Source organism: Balaenoptera ricei, chromosome 9 (assembly GCF_028023285.1).
Source record: "Balaenoptera ricei isolate mBalRic1 chromosome 9, mBalRic1.hap2, whole genome shotgun sequence".
In the NCBI taxonomy this organism is placed as follows: domain Eukaryota; kingdom Metazoa; phylum Chordata; class Mammalia; order Artiodactyla; family Balaenopteridae; genus Balaenoptera; species Balaenoptera ricei.
In genome coordinates, this window is record NC_082647.1 from 40,990,361 (window position 1) to 41,007,999 (window position 17,639).

General features: G+C 36.1%; 2 protein-coding genes across 5 annotated transcripts in view; one reads left to right on the forward strand and one right to left on the reverse strand.

Annotated features, from left to right (window-relative positions):
* The window catches only part of ELMO1 (engulfment and cell motility 1), a 783,505-nt gene that overhangs the window by 29,955 nt on the left and 735,911 nt on the right, over window positions 1–17,639 (forward strand). The window lies entirely within an intron of this gene.
* On the reverse strand, window positions 14,910–15,821 carry GPR141 (G protein-coupled receptor 141). The gene has a single exon (XM_059932696.1). It carries the CDS (start codon window positions 15,819–15,821, stop codon window positions 14,910–14,912), a length of 912 nt encoding a protein of 303 aa, XP_059788679.1.

Genomic DNA, 17,639 nt, shown 5'->3' on the forward strand with positions numbered 1-17,639 from the left:
ATCAAATCTGAATGAGATCCTTGCCGGGTAGAGTAATCTTGGTTGTAGGTTCTTCCCTTTCATCACTTTAAGTATATCATGCCACTCCCTTCTGGCTTGCAGAGTTTCTGCTGAGAAATCAGCTGTTAACCTTATGGGAGTTCCCTTGTATGTTATTTGTCGTTTTTCCCTTGCTGCTTTCAATAATTTTTCTTTGTCTTTAATTTTTGCCACTTTGATTACTATGTGTCTCGGCGTGTTTCTCCTTGGGTTTATCCTGTATGGGACTCTCTGCGCTTCCTGGACTTGGGTGGCTATTTCCTTTCCCATGTTAGGGAAGTTTTCGACTATAATCTCTTCAAATATTTTCTCTGGTCCTTTCTCTCTCTCTTCTCCTTCTGGGACCCCTATAATGCGAATGTTGTTGCGTTTAATGTTGTCCCAGAGGTCTCTTAGGCTGTCTTCATTTCTTTTCATTCTTTTTTCTTTAGTCTGTTCCGCAGCAGTGAATTCCATCATTCTGTCTTCCAGGTCACTTATCCGTTCTTCTGCCTCAGTTATTCTGCTATTGATTCCTTCTAGTGTAGTTTTCATTTCAGTTATTGTATTGGTCATCTCTGTTTGTTTGTTCTTTAATTCTTCTAGGTCTTTGTTAATCATTTCTTGCATCTTCTCAATCTTTGCCTCCATTCTTATTCCAAGGTCCTGGATCATCTTCACTATCATTATTCTGAATTCTTTTTCTGGAGGGTTGCCTATCTCCACTTCATTTAGTTGTTTTTCTGGGGTTTTTTCTTGTTCCTTCATCTGGTACATAGCCCTCTGCCTTTTCATCTTCTCTATCTTTCTGTAACTGTGGTTTTTGGTCCGCAGGCTGCAGGATTATAGTTTTTCTTGCTTCTGTTGTCTGCCCTCTAGTGGTTGAGGCTATCTAAGAGGCTTGATGGGAGGCTCTGGTGGTGGGTAGAGCTGACTGTTGCTGTGGTGGTCATAACTGTTAAATTTAATCAAATCTCTAGTGCTTTAAAAATAACATCCTGGATCATAAATTACTTTTAGTAAAAGCCTAATACCTAATTTGGCTTGGTGAGAACTTAATTGGAAAGTGTATGTAAAATAATTGAATATGTTAATTGTGAGTCTTTAATATTCCTTTTTATTCTTTAATGAAGAATAATTGTATAGCAACAGAAAACACAGTCAATATCTAAAGTCCCTGATTCCTTTCCTGCTCAAGCAAGGATCATTCTCATTAAACAAAAATAATGTAGAGAAATAGTTGCCATTAAAGAATCACCTCCTTGGGGCATATTAAAAATTATTTTAAGCCTTATATGGATACCATGCTTCTATAAAGTGAGCTCTTTTTATTTAGCTTTAAAGCGGTACTATCAAAATTGTTCAGATTACCAAAGAAAATAAAGAGAAGGTGAACTGGCTCATATGCCCACTGAAAGGAAACTGAGTTGAATGACTTAAACTTCCAGCCTTGTTTTTAGCTCAGAAGGGCAATTTTTCAAGTATTTTTCTGTGGTCTTAACAAAAGCCATTAACTACTGAGCAGACTTTTTAAAGAAAATGGCTTATAAACACTAAATTATACCTATCCCAAAGCTCGATAGCTAGATGAATGCATAAATCAGTTAATAATAATGACTATTTTAGAAAGTGTTGATTTCTCTGGATATACAAAGTCCTATGTCAGTAGTAGAGTGGCTTGTATTTGGCAACCATTGTTGGGAAATGAGTAGAAAATCTATCTTATCTCTTGAGGTTACTAAAATATAAAAAATATTTTACTCATTGAGCAGACCAAATTGTTTTGTGACATGATTACATTGTAATTCAATAAAAACCATAATTTAAAAGCTGTTATTTTTGGTTATTTATTTATATATCAAAAGGTATATTGTGGATTATTCCTATGCATTGCAAAAGCTCTTGCTTCCTCCTGTACTCTAGAGGATTCATTAATTCATTCATTCCTTTATTAACAGGTACTTAATGAGCATCTATTGCTAAGAACTATTCTGTATTCTGAATTTGCAATGGTAAACAAACCAGGAAAAAATATTCCTTCCCTCTTGAGGCTTACGTTCAATTTGAAGAGAGAAGAATAAACTAGTGGTTACCAGTGGGGGATCGGGGAAGGGGAGGGGAGGGGGAGGTACAAACTATTGGGTGTAAGATAGGCTCAAGGATGTACAACATGGGTAATATAGCCAATATTTTGTAATAACTGTAAATGGAAAGTAACCTTTAAAACTGTATAAAAATTTAGAAACATTTTTTAAGTTAAAAGGTCTTTTTAATTAAAAAAATTTTTTTAAAGCAATTTGAAGAGAGAAAATTGATTTTAAAATTTCAAATAAGCATATAATATAATGTCAGAGAGTAAAAATTAACATGAAGAAAAATAAAGCAAGGTATGGGATAGAGTATAATAAGTATTTTTTTTTAAACATCTTTATTGAAGTATAATTGCCTTACAATGGTGTGTTAGCTTCTGCTTTATAACAAAGTGAATCAGTTATACATATACATTATGTTCCCATTTCTCTTCCCTCTTGCATCTCCCTCCCTCCCACCCTCCCCATCCCACCCCTCTAGGTGGTCACAAAGCACCGAGCTGATCTTCCTGTGCTATGCGGCTGCTTCCCACTAGCTATCTATTTTACATTTGGTAGTGTATATATGTCCATGCCACTCTCTCACTTTGTCACAGCTTACCCTTCCCCCTCCCCATATCCTCAAGTCCATTCTCTAGTAGGTCTGTGTCTTTATTCCCGTCTTGCCACTAGGTTCTTCATGGCCTTTTTTTTTTTTCTTTTCCCTTAGATTCCGTATATATGTGTTAGCATACTGTATTTGTTTTTCTCTTTCTGACTTACTTCACTCTGTATGACAGACTCTAACTCCATCCACCTCATTACAAATACCTCCATTTCATTTCTTTTTATGGCTGAGTAATATTCCATTGTATATATGTGCCACATCTTCTTTATCCATTCATCTGTCGATGGACATTTAGGTTGCTTCCATGTCCTGGCTATTGTAAATAGAGCTGCAATGAACATTGTGGTACATGACACTTTTTGACCTATGGTTTTCTCAGGGTATATGCCCAGTAGTGGGATTGCTGGGTCGTATGGTAGTTCTATTTGTAGTTTTTTAAGGAACCTCCATACTGTTCTCCATAGTGGCTGTATCAATTTACATTCCCACCAACAGTGCAAGAGTGTTCCCTTTCCTCCACACCCTCTCCAGCATTTATTGTTTCTAGATTTTTTGATGATGGCCATTCTGACCGGTGTGAGATGATATCTCATTGTAGTTTTGATTTGCATTTCTCTAATGATTAATGATGTTGAGCATTCTTTCATGTGTCTGTAGGCCATCTGTATATCTTCTTTGGAGAAATGTCTATTTAGGTCTTCTGCCCATTTTTGGATTGGGTTGTTCGTTTTTTTGTTATTGAGCTGCATGAGCTGCTTGTAAATCTTGGAGATTAATCCTTTGTCAGTTGCTTCATTTGCAAATATTTTCTCCCATTCTGATGGTTGTCTTTTGGTCTTGTTTATGGTTTCCTTTGCTGTGCAAAAGCTTTTAAGTTTCATTAGGTCCCATTTGTTTATTTGTGTTCTTATTTCCATTTCTCTGGGAGCTGGGTCAAAAAGAATCTTGCTGTGATGTATGTCATAGAGTGTTCTGCCTATGTTTTCCTCTAAGAGTTTGATAGTGTCTGGCCTTACACTTAGGTCTTTAATCCATTTTGAGTTTATTTTTGTGCATGGTGTCAGGGAGTGTTCTAATTTCATACTTTTACATGTACCTGTCCAATTTTCCCAGCACCACTTATTGAAGAGGCTGTCTTTTCTCCACTGTATATGCTTGCCTCCTTTATCAAAGATAAGGTGACCATATGTGTGTGGGTTTATCTCTGGGCTTTCTATCCTGTTCCATTGATCTATATTTCTGTTTTTGTGCCAGTACCAAACTGTCTTGATTACTGAAGCTTTGTAATATAGTCTGAAGTCAGGGAGCCTGATTCCCCCAGCTCCATTTTTCGTTCTCAAGATTGCTTTGGCTATTCGGGGTCTTTTGTGTTTCCATACAAATTGTGAAATTTTTTGTTCTAGTTCTGTGAAAAATGCCAGTGGTAGTTTGATAGGGATTGCATTGAATCTGTAGATTGCTTTGGGTAGTAGAGTCATTTTCACAATGTTGATTCTTCCAATCCAAGAACATGGTATATCTCTCCATCTATTTGTATCATCTTTAATTTCTTTCATCAGTGTCTTATAATTTTCTGCATGCAGGTCTTTTGTCTCCTTAGGTAGGTTTATTCCTAGATATTTTATTCTTTTTGTTGCAGTGGTAAATGGGAGTGTTTTCTTAATTTCTCTTTCAGATTTTTCATCATTAGTGTATAGAAATGCCAGAGATTTCTGTGCATTAATTTTGTATCCTGCTACTTTACCAAATTCATTGATTAGCTCTAGTAGTTTTCTGGTAGCATCTTTAGGATTCTCTATATATAGTATCATGTCATCTGCAAACAGTGACAGCTTTACTTCTTCTCTTCCAATTTGGATTCCTTTTATTTCTTTTTCTTCTCTGATTGCTGAGGCTAAAACTTCCAAAACTATGTTGAATAATAGTGGTGAGAGTGGGCAACCTTGTCTTGTTCCTGATCTTAGTGGAAATGGTTTCAGTTTTTCACCATTGAGGGCGATGTTGGCTGTGGGTTTGTCATATATGGCCTTTATTTTGTTGAGGAAAGTTCCCTCTATGCCTACTTTCTTCAGGGCTTTTATCATAAATGGGTGTTGAATTTTGTCGAAAGCTTTCTCTGCATCTATTGAGATGATCATATGGTTTTTCTCCTTCAGTTTGTTAATATGGTGTATCACATTGATTGATTTGCGTATATTGAAGAATCCTTGCATTCCTGGGATAAACCCCACTTGATCATGGTGTATGATCCTTTTAATGTGCTGTTGGATTCTGTTTGCTAGTATTTTGTTGAGGATTTTTGCATCTATGTTCATCAGTGATATTGGCCTGTAGTTTTCTTTCTTCGTGACGTCTTTGTCTGGTTTTGGTATCAGGGTGATGGTGGCCTCGTAGAATGAGTTTGGGAGTGTTCCTCCCTCTGCAATATTTTGGAAGAGTTTGAGAAGGATAGGTGTTAGCTCTTCTCTAAATGTTTGATAGAATTCACCTGTGAAGCCATCTGGTCCTGGGCTTTTGTTTGTTGGAAGGTTTTTAATAATAAGTATATTTTTGATGGGATGATCAGGGAACTTCTCTCTGAGGAGGTGACATTTTCATCTCTGTAATGAAATGCAAATGAAACAGAGGGAAAAACCATGGGAATATCTGGAGAGAGAATGTTCCAGGCAGGAACAACAAGTGACCTTGAGAAGAATGGTTGGCAATGACGATGGAGTGATGGCCAGTAGCTTTGGATTTTATTGTGTGATGAGAAGCCTTTAAAGAATTTTGAGCAGAGAAATAAGGGATCCCTTTAACTCCTTCTTAAGTGACAATAGAGGCAAGAGAGAAAGCTGTGAGAACAATTAGGAGCAGTTAGGAGGCTCTGGCAAGAGAAGATAGCGCCTTGGACTAGGGTGTGTGCTGGATATTTTCTGTTTGCCTCTCCAGATCCCTTTCTATCCTTCACGGGTGTTTTGTGCCCGGAAGGCTGGTTTGATTCAGCCAGTAGGAGATACTGGCAGAAACTGGAGAACAGGAGGAGAGTTAGGAGGGTACTTATTCTCCCGGCTCACTCCCTGCAGGGTCACAGGAGTTGGTCCATTCCTCTACCATAGCTTATCCTGGGCAGCCCCTGTCCAAACATCTGTTCTCTCCCGGTTCTATAACATCTCCCATCAGTTGCCCCTTTAAACCTATAATGATACGGCTTTGTGCTTTGGTAACCCCAAGATTTTATACTATCCCTTGTTGAGTTTCCGAAACTCTACTCATACCTTTAAACAATCCCTTCAATATATCCTCCTCAAGTTACCTGGTTTTAATGAGCCACCTGTTTCTTGCTGGGCCTTGAATGGCACAGGATGATAATAGTGAAGATGATAAGAAGTAGTTGGATTCAGGATATATTTTGACAAGATCTGGTGAAAGACTGGATGTATAGCATAAGATATGGAGAAGGGATACAACTCGCTTTTTTTTCCCCTTAATAATATGGAAGTCTTCTAAGTTAAAACATATACCTGTATTTATTTTCACCCAATTCACAGAATTCCAGAACATGGATATACCATAGCTTATTAATTAATCACCCCACTTGAAGTGATTTAGGTCCTTTCTGACTTTTTGCTAATACAAATAATGCTGCAGTGTACACTCGTGAACATACATCTTTGTGCATGTGTGGATTTCTTTTTTCTTTTTTCCTTTTTTTTTTTTGGCCTCACCACTTAGCTTGTGGGATCTTAGTTCCCCTACCAGGGATCGAACCTGGGCCCATGGCAGTGAAAGCACCAAGTCTTAACCACTGGACTGCCAGGGAATTCCCAACAGTCCATTTCTGTGGATTTCTTAAGGACCAACATATAGAAATAGAATTACTATACCAAGAAATATATACCTTTAAAACTTATTTTATTATTTCCAAATTGTACTCCAGAAAGCAGTACTAATATCACTTCTAACAATATTGCCTTTCACCCTTACCATTAAGAGATTTTTCTCAAACTTTTAAAAAATCTTATGATATAAATGTTATCTTCTTTGCTTTTACTTGAATGCTAGTGATAGTAAGCATATTTTCGTGATAGCTGGCCAATGTTTGATGAGGAATAGGATTAAACATAGCTTCAAAATAACTTTCCACAAAATACTTAATTACAAAGAGAAAAAAACCCCTCACAGTGGGGAAATCTGATACCACCTTAATTAAGTGACCAAAGTGAATGTCATCAGTAATGAGACAAGTTAAAATTGTGGACCACCTCATGGCAATGAGATATAATGAGAAAACAGCATCACCTCTGTGATATTACTACCAAAGACAGATAATCTGACTCTAATCATGAAGCAAACCCAAACTGAGGGACAAACTACAAAAAAATCTAGTTTGTGTTAAGTTCATGGAAGGCAAGGAAAGACTTAAGAACTGTTCCAGAGTGAAAGAGACTGAAGAAATATGACAATTAAATGGCGTCTGTGGATTAGATGGTAGTCTTGAATCAACATTAATTTCCCAGTTTTGGAGGTTGTATAATGACTTGTAGGAGACACGGGTCTTGTTTGTGGGAAATTCACACTAAAATATTAGGAAGTGATGGGGCATCAGGTCAGCAACTTACCGTGAAATGGTTCAGATAAAGAAGTTATTTGTGTTCTATGTGTAATTGTTATGAAAGCTTGAGATTATTAAAGCAACAACAACCAAGTTTTTCACATTGGTAATCTTCTGAACACTTCACTTTCCTTGGCACGCAATGGACACCACATATTCAACCTTGTGACAGAGAGGATAAATCTTAACTTGCTTTCTCTTTCCTAGTTTTTTTTTGTGTGTGTGTGGCTGATATAGGTTTCAGCAGTCATAAATCATATAGCATAGTAGTTGGAGAAATATTTCATCACACTATCTACAAGTCAGAAGAATAAAAGTTTCTCTGAGCTAATCAAAGGCTGTCTGTCATTGAAGGGGAAACCTCAGTAAGGTACTGGCTTGTTCCTCATATACTCCAGCCTTTTCAGGATTTAAGATGTAGAGAAGTCTCCCGAAATCCTGTGTTAAAGGCATTCAAATGTTATGCAAATTGCAGACATTAAAAAATGATAATAATAGGTCACCTAAATCTCAATTCTCTACAAAAACAACTGTGTTCTCTACAAATTATTTGCAAGAATCAACATAATTTGGGTTCAAAAATTGGTTGCAGCTACTGTTATTGAAATAAAGCATGAAAATCTCTAAATATGACCTAAGCCAAAATATTTGCTTTCAGAATTATTTTTGCCCTTATAACTAAAGAGTTATATTTTAACAATATCTTCTCAATTGACTTCACACAGGAAGAGTTACTATGAAATATCCCTTTTAAGGAAAAAAAAAAACCCTGAGAATCTAGTGCAGAGTTTCGAAAACAATATGATTGTTATTATTATTTCATTTTCTTTTTTTCTCTATCCCACCCCCTTTTTTAAATAAATTAAGCTTAAAACTCAAGTAACAAGCTTTGAAAACAGATACAATTGTTACTTTGGGCTGCCATCTAGTGTTAAAATAAAGAACACATTTGCCTTTTCTTTTGAAAACTTTTGTATTGATAGTATTTTCAATATGACAGAAGTTAGAAGCTAATACTATGGTTAAAATATTTTTTAAATAAAAGTTAAAGATATTTAAGGTATATAACATGCAATTTGATATATTGGGTTGGCCAAAAAGTGCCTTCGTTTTTTAAGTAAAAATAAAAGACACATTTTTCATTTTCACCGAGAGCTTTATTGAACAACGTATTCACCCTTTTGTTTCACTACCTTCTGCCATTTTTCAGGCAACTTCATAATTCCATCTTCCCAAATTTTTTTATCTTTTTGAGCAAAGAACTGTTCCAGGTGCCTTTTACAGTCTTCCAGGGAATTGAAATTTTTTTCCATTAAGAGAATTTTGTAAAGACCGAAATAAGTGGAAATCCAAAGGTGCAATGTCTGGTGAATATGGTGGATGAATCAGAACTTCCCAGCCAAGCTGTAACAGATCTTGCCTAGTCGTCAAAGAAATATGCAGTCTTGAGTTATCCTGATGGAAGGTTATGCATTTTCTGTTGACTAATTCTGGATGCTTTTCATCGAGTGCTGCTTTCAGTTGGTCTAATTGGGAGCAGTACTTGTTAGAATTAATCGTTTGGTTTTTCAGAAGGAGCTCATAATAGAGGACTCCCTTCCAATCCCACCATATACACAACATCACCTTTGGATGAAGACGGGCCTTTGGTGGGGTTGGTGGTGGTTCATTTCGCTTGCCCCACGATCTCTTCTGTTCCACATTGTTGTAGAGTATCCACTTTTCATAACCCGTCACAATTTGTTTAAAAATGGAACGTTTTCATTACATTTCAGTAGAGAATTGCATGTGGAAATATGGTCAAGAAGGTTTTGTCCGCTTAACTTATGTGGAACCCAAACATCAAATCAATTCATATAACCAAGCTGGTGCAAATGATTTCCAACGCTTGATTTGGATATTTTGAGTATGTCAGCTATCTCCTGCGTGGTATAATGTTGATTGTTCTCAATTATTGTTTTGATTTAATTGGTATCAACTTTAACTGGTCTACCCGACCATGGAGCATTGTCCAGTGAGAAATCTCCAGCACGGGAATTTCGCAAACCACTTTTGACACATTTGATCAGTCACAGCACCTTCTCCATACACTGCACAAATCTTTTTTTACATTTCAGTTGTGTTTTTACCTTTCTTGAAATAATAAAGCATAATATTCCGAAAATGTTCCTTTTTTTCTTCCATCTTCAATATTAAAATGCCTACACAAAAATTCACCAATTTTAATAAGTCTTTTTTAAATGCACACGGATATGAGAGCTGTCACATATAATCTAGCAAAAATGTTTCAAATGAAGTTACAGACAACTAAGTGCTACTAGAGCCATCTTATGGAAAAAAACAAATGAACCTTATGGCCAACCCAATACATATACATAGTGAAATGATTACTACGGTCAAGTTAGTTAATATATTCTTTCTTTACATAGTTACCATGTTTTGTTTGTGACAAGTGCACCTGAAATTTATACTCAGCATATTTCCTCTGTTTAATACAGTATTTTTTTTTAAGTTTAATTTATTTTTGGCTGCGTTGGGTCTTCATTGCTGTGCGCAGGCTTTCTCTAGTTGCGGCGACCGGGGGCTACTCTTCGTTGCGGTGCGCGGGCTTCTTATTGTGGTGGCTTCTCGTTGCGGAGCACAGGCTCTAGGCGCGCAGGCTTCAGTAGTTGTGGCACATGGGCTCAGTAGTTGTGGCTCGTGGACTCTAGAGCGCAGGCTCAGTAGTTGTGGCGCACGGGCTTAGTTGCTCCACGGTATGTAGAATCTTCCTGGACCAGGGCTTGAACCCGTGTACCCTGCATTGACAGGTGGATTCTTACCCACTGAACTACCAGGGAAGTCCCCAGTACAGTATTAACTATAGTCATCATGCCTGTACATTGGGTCTTTAAACTTATTCATACTCACATAACTATAAATGTGTACCCTTTTACCAACATCTCTCCAATTCCCCCACCATCCCAGCCCCTGGTAACTATCCTACTCTCTACAACTATAACTTTGATTTTTTTTTAGATTCCACATACCATATATGGAATTATATATATATATATATTAAATTATATATATATGATATATATATATCATATGATACATCTTTATCCATTCATATGTTGGTGGACACTTAGGTTGTTTCATATCTTGGCTATTGTTGAACAATGCTGCAATAAACATGGGAGTATAGATATCTCTTTGATATCTTGTTTTCAATTTCTTTAGCTATTGAAATCCAGAAATTGGATTGCTGCATAATATGATAGTTTTATTTTTAATTTTGAAGGAAACTTCATACTGTTTTCCATAGTGGATGTACCACTTTACATTCCCATCGACAGTGCACAAGGTTCTCTTTTCTCCACATCCTTAACAACATTTGTTATTTTTTTGATGATAGCCATTCTAACAGTGTGAGTTAATATTTCACTGTGGTTTTGGTTGCATTTCCCTGATAATTAATGATGCTGAGAATTTTTTCATGGATCTGATAGCCGTTTGTATGTCTCCTTTGGAAAAATGTCTATTCAGTTCCTCTGCTCATTTTTTAATTGAATCGTTGTGGGTTTTGCTATTGACCTGTGTGAGTACTTTGTATATTTTGGATATTAACCCCTTATTAGATATATGATTTGCAAATATTTTCTCCATTCTGTAAGTTTTCATTTTGTTGCTGGTTTCCTTCTCAGTACAGAAGCTTTTAAGTTTTGATGAAGTCTCACTTGTTTATTTTTGCTTTTGTTGCCTTTGCCTTTGGTGTCAAATCCAAACAGCTTTGCCAAGACAACTGTCGAGGATCTTGCTCCCTATATTTTCCTCTAGGAGTTTTACAGTTTCAGATCTTGAATCTGTTTTTAATTCATTTTGTGTTGGTTTTTACATATGGTACAAGATTGGGGTCCCATCTCATTCTGTTGCATGTGATTGTCCAGTTTTCCCAACACCATTTATTGAGGAGACTATTCTTTCCCCATTGTATATTCTTGGCACCTAGTCATAAACTAATTTATATGCATTTGTTTATTTGGGGGCTCTTTATTCTCTTCCATTGATGTATGTGTCTGTTTTTATGCTGACATTATGCTGTTTTGATTACTATAGCTTTTACAATATGTCTCATATTGAAGCCTACATCAGGTACATTTTGACATTGGGGCCCAGCTCCTGTCTCTGGAAGTTCCAGTCCATGTGTGTATCCCTTCAGGAAATAGAACTTGCTCATTTTTCTGAGTTTTGTCTTGGTAAATGCCTAACATTCTCATTCTATCACAGAAATAAGGCTCAGCCATGCCCAAGACCAAAATCAGGTTCCCTGCCTGATGCCTGGTTTCTGATATCTATAGATGCCCTTTGGCCTCCTGAGATTTCTCAGCATTATTCAAGTAAATCCACCATTACCATGCCCCTTTACCATAGGGTTTTTGTTTACCAACTATTTTCAAAATGTTTTAGTCAGCCCCTATTACAAGGAGAGTTTCCTTGTTCTTATCAGCCCCAATAGGTATAAGAGTCCTTGGTCTATGCCTTATCTTATTAGAGGTTAAGTGGGCAAAATCTACCAAATCTAAGAAATGGCAGTTTCACAAAGGTTTACCTCATTGTCTTCATGCTCAAGAGCTAATGACTGGAGTGGATTGGACTGCTGCTCTCCTTCAGAAGAAGTGCCATATTAACCTAGGAATGCAGTTTTAATGGCAGTCCCATTAAGAAGGATTTGGGGAAGATTTGGGGATTTTCAACACTTCTTGAATCATTTCATACAAAGCTCATTTCATTAAAAAAAAATTGCCATTATCTGTGGGTTCAAAATCTGGTAGATATTGACCAAGAGCCAACCTGGGAGTTGTGAGGCTCAGGGAAATACCTTTGTCTTATCAAAAAGGAAAAATACATAAATATTCTTTTTGTATTTTCCTAAAAGTTGCATTTATTCTTTTAATCACTACAGTAATGAAAGAAATAATTTAGAATTGAATCACACTGAGGTTAAGTATTCCCAAAATGTAGGAATATTTTTCCAGTCCATAATGTCATAGCTGGCAATTCTCCCTTTTAAACTGACCCTGTTTGTGGTAGCTCAGTGGTTCTCAATCCTTGCAGACCCAATGCCTTATTTTTTATTGCAAATATTTGGCAATATTTTTACCATTCTAAAATAAAATTCATAGATAATACAACCCTTCCATATATGTAATGTTCTAACTGTAATATAAATGAGTAGTGAAAGAGAAAGTTATTTATAATAAAATATATGTATTTCTGTGTAAATGCTCAGACATGATCACAAAAGGAGACAAAATGAGGCAGTCTGATGTTGGCACCTATATCTAATATCAACCTGAATACAACAACTACAGATATTGTTTACAGGTGTGTTGTGTTGTTTGTTAATGTCACAGATGATATTGCCTTTGACAATGTGATTTTCCAAAGGAATGAACAATTCTTGTTAAAGTTCTGAGGAAAACAGAGTAAAATCTTTCCTCAATATCTATGGTAGCTACATTTCTGGAAATTTCAGAAAATTAAAACCATACCAAGAAAATACTATGTGTTTATGAAAACTGAATAAAACCTAAATAACTGCTGTGATTATTATGAGAATATGTTTCAATTCACAAATGTCTGGAAGAACATTCAAAACCAGAGCAAGACCTGATAATTTCTAATTGTGTGCAAGGCAGGGTGTCTAGCCTCTGACCCCAGCCATCAAATGCCAGTGGTACTCTCTTATAATAGTGATATCCAAAGTGGACTGAGAGGCCAGTGTCACCCCCACTCCTGTGTGAGATTCACTTGTAAAGCAAATAGAGAAAAAAACTGGCAAATTGAATTTTTTTGTTCATTCTGTAAATATTAATGAATAAGATATTTTATATATTGCATTTCTATATTTGGGACAGTATTTCTTATAGGTCCACAAAAATAGGCCCTTTATTATAATATCTGATAATACAGAGAAAAGCATAATTGCCAGATGGCAACACAATTTAAAGTCTGGAAGAGTAATACAATCTACAAGCTAACAGATATTATGACAGTAAGATATGGATATATAAGAAGAGAAATGATGTAATTCTCATAAATAATTTTTAAATTTTTAAAATATTTTACTATAATTATTTTCTTACACATTTTATGGGTGTAACAAATTTTCTCACAACTTTTTTGGGTCTTAGAAATTTTCTTACAAATAACTTAAAAAGAAAGATGAATAAGTGAAAATTTAAAGCAGGAAAAAATTTGGATAAGTCATGTATGTATGTTGTTGCTTTTTCTTCCTCAAAATTAATTTCTATGACTCAGCAGTTTTAATGATCATAAAACCTCCAGGGGTATTTCTTATTCATCTGATGAATTTGTGGATGCATAGAGTATAACAAATAAAGAAAAATCTTTAAATCCTGAACATTTATCTTGCTGGGGAAAGAAAAAAGTTACCTTAATTCATTCCGTTCTTTTCTTCCTACCATGAATTGCTTCAGGTTCTGAAGGCTCAAATATGAAACTGGATCAGTTCTTTGGAAAGTTTCAAGATTGCGAAACTTTGAGGGAAATAGTAGAAATATGGGCACAAGGGGAAAAAAATCCATAAACCTATGTTTCAATTTAGCAGCCCAATCTCATAGCCTAAATTAATGGTTTTCCTATATATTTCTCAAAAGTTCTTTTTTTTTTTAGAATATTGTTTTTAATTAATTGAAGACACATAACTTTAAGGGTGGGAGGGAACTCTTAAGGTTTCAGTATAACTTTGTCTGCAAGGGAAATCTAAACTGTGGCCCAGGATATCTAGAAATCCTTCAAAAAACAGAAAGGGGGAAAATTAAATCACTTCCCTTGGGAACTCATTTTAATGCCTAGCAGCATATTGGTCAGGAATATTGTCTAAGTTACAGTTTCACCATTATTTAGATATACTCAGTAAGCTTTTAAATGATTTTTGGAGATATTGAGGGAGTTGATCCCATGTCCTTAAACCTGACCTTTCAAAGGACAAATCTAGAAAATTATTATAGCAGAAGGCCACAAAGTGATCTGTTTCTCTTGACGTCTAGATAAGTGACTTCCCACCAAAGTTATGGTAATCTAAAAAAGTTTTTTACTACTCTCCCCCCTTATCTGTTTTTTGTGAGGGTGTGAGTTGAATAGTCATCTCATCTGGTTAGCCAAATAGAGTTTGTGTCTTAGAAGCGACCATGACCAGGATTAATTTACCTAAAGTTAAGTGGAATGAAAAGAACTAGAGGGCTGAGTCCAGTCCAAAGCCTAAGAAAAGACCATGTTTCAAACTGAGGAAACTAAAATAAGCTAGTAAAGCTCAGAAACCATTAGACCATGGTACCTGGATGGGCCAAGTAGATATTTTATATTGGAAAATAATGCAGTATTGCAACTCCAGGTAAATTGAACATTACTAGTCTTTGTATATGTATCATTCAGAGATGGTAAGAATTAAATAAGGGCTGAAATGAATACTCTGACATTTTATAGTCCTTTTATTTGGCTGTATTAAGGCATGGTTTTAATCAAGTAATGAAATAACCATTCCTATTTTCACTCTCAATATCAAGGAAGTAATTCTGAATACTATACTTTGTGGTTAACGGCACAAAAGGCAATTCCATAGGTCAATTATCTTTTGCTTAAACCAATGGCTTCCCCCAAGAACAAAGAGCAGCAAATCAAAGCAGCTAATCGCTGTTACACTCAAGAAGATTTCATTATAAAATGCAACATTGTCATTACAGTCACTTGAATGTGCCACAGTGTACAAGTAATAGATCCTAAAGAACTGGTAGGGAAGGAAGCAAATAAGAATGACCCCTATAAAAAGCAGGTTTTTCAACTGGGCCCAGAACTCCTGATGGGATAGTAAGGAGTGGCGTAGCTTCCGCGCCATCAACACAATGATGATGCTCTGGAGGACCAAGAGAATCACTGCAATAACTATGACAATAATGACTATCAAATAGTTGATGACTTGCACATATGCGTGAGCAAGTTCTTTGTGGAATTTAAAACAGTGGTATTTGTCATAACCCTCATGAATTCCATACTGAGAAACAACCAGGGGCACCACAATGATAATCACCAGTAGCCACAGGGCAGTACTGGCAGCCACAGCATGCAGTTTTCTGTAGAATTCCACTTTGTCCTTGTGCTTAAAGAAGATGAGGTACCTGATGACTAGGATCACAACGTAGAACAGGAATGTGAGGTACATGTGGATGTGCAGCATGGCGCTCACAAATTTGCAGAAGGGCAACCCAAATGTCCAAGTGTGCTTGATGAGGTAGGTCAAGCGAAAAGGCACTGTCAGGAGAAAAACACTGTGGACCACCACCAGGTTAATGACTGCTGTGGTGGTCACAGACCGGGTGTTCATTTTCACCAGTAGGAACAAAATGGAGATGATGCCCACCAGTCCTCCAAAGAACACTATGAAGTAGAGCCTGGTTAAATGGGGTGACCTTATAGGGTTATTGCAGGAGGAACTATTGTGGTCAGCCATACTTCAGGAGTCACCTGGAAGAGATAAAGCACCAGTGTAACTAACAAACTTCCAGAATTTTGTTCATATTTTGCTCACATTGCACTGGCAATGTGACTTTGTCATTTATCTGTTTACATGACGTAAGTTTTATGTGCCTTAAGAATGAAGATGATTGTCATATGCATTTCTGTGTACTCTACACTGAAAACACAGTTAAGTCATTGATTCTTGACCTTTAATGGTTAAAGACCTCATCAAGAGGTCTGTATATCTACACAGTCAAAACTATTTGCATAAAACTGATTGCAGACCATTTGAAGCTGATACATGGATACTACTACTGTAGCAAACACTGGGGGGAAAAAAATCTTAAGATGGACAGAAAGCTGAGTGGATGCATTAAATTCACGGAATATTTTTTTTCTTTTATGTATCATTATAATTCTCTAATTCCTTCCAGCTCATCAGCAAATGATCCAAGAATATTTATGCCTAATTCCTTTAGGATACTGATGAGTTTGGCTAAAAAACTGGCTAAATCAAGGCAGCAGCAGGCAATAGGAGGGTATATCTGAATTTCTCATCACAGTTATATTATCATCTAAAAGTGAGACCTTGGCTAAGTTCTTATCATGGGCCCCACTGAGAATATAGCATGTCTCCTAATTCTCCTGTTCCCCCACCCTTAAATTCATAAAAGAACCACTATCATTTTTCCTCCTGGACTCCTGAAAGATCCTTTTCCTATACAGTCTTGGTCCCTTCTAATTATTATCCACATTCTAATTTATTATTTACTAATTAATAAATATAGTAAATAATAAAGACGTATTAATCTAAATACTTTTTAATCTTTACTTACTTACTCTAATCAGGTCACCTCACTTTCTTATTTAAATTCCTTCAATGGCCTCCCATTTCTTCTAAGGTAAAAATCAAAATTCTTGCATGTTTAGAATGTTCTGAGTTGTGGCAAAATCTGATCCCTTGAGACCAGATTCAAGAAATAATCTAGAGATGAAATTGACAGGATTTGACATGAGTTATATATTGGGAAATGAAGGGAGAGGAGGTGTCTCAGTCACTCTCGGATTTCTTACTTGAACAACGGGGTGATAAGAGGTCTGTTTACTGATACCAGGGAAACTGAGGCTCAAACTTAAGGAAGAGCAGTAGTTGAATTATGCACTTCATAATTATGCACTTTGTAACACGTTTGCAATTATTCTTATTCTTTTTTTAATATCTCTTCATACAATCAAACTTACCTAGCAATAAAAATGAACCAACTACTGATAAAATACTGATGAATCGAAAAAGCATTATACTAAATCATGTATTCTCAATAGGGTAATATTGCCCCCAAGGGGGCAAACGTTTGTTCTGGAGGTGTGAAAAATCTTACTTTTACTGTATAAAATACAGATATACATATAGTACATAAACGTATATCTGTGGTATTAAAATTTCATAAGAGGGAGAGAGATAATTAGGGAAATAGGTCTAAAAAGGCTCTTTAGAAGGGCAATAATAAAGTTGAGAACACTATACTAAATAAAAGATGCCAGCCACAAAAGACTACATGCCGAATGATTTCTTTTTCTAAAAAATCACAACTAATGTGACAGATCAGTGTAGCTCAGGGCCCAGGTTGCAGGGGAAGGGATCAACTTCAAAGGGGCATGGGGGAATTTATGGGATGATGGGATGTTTTATATTGTGCTGGTTACAATTGTAGTTATTTGTCAAAGTTCATTGAATTGTACACTTAAAATTGGTGAATTTTCTTGCATAGAACTTATACCTCAATAAGACTAATTAAAAAATAATAATAAC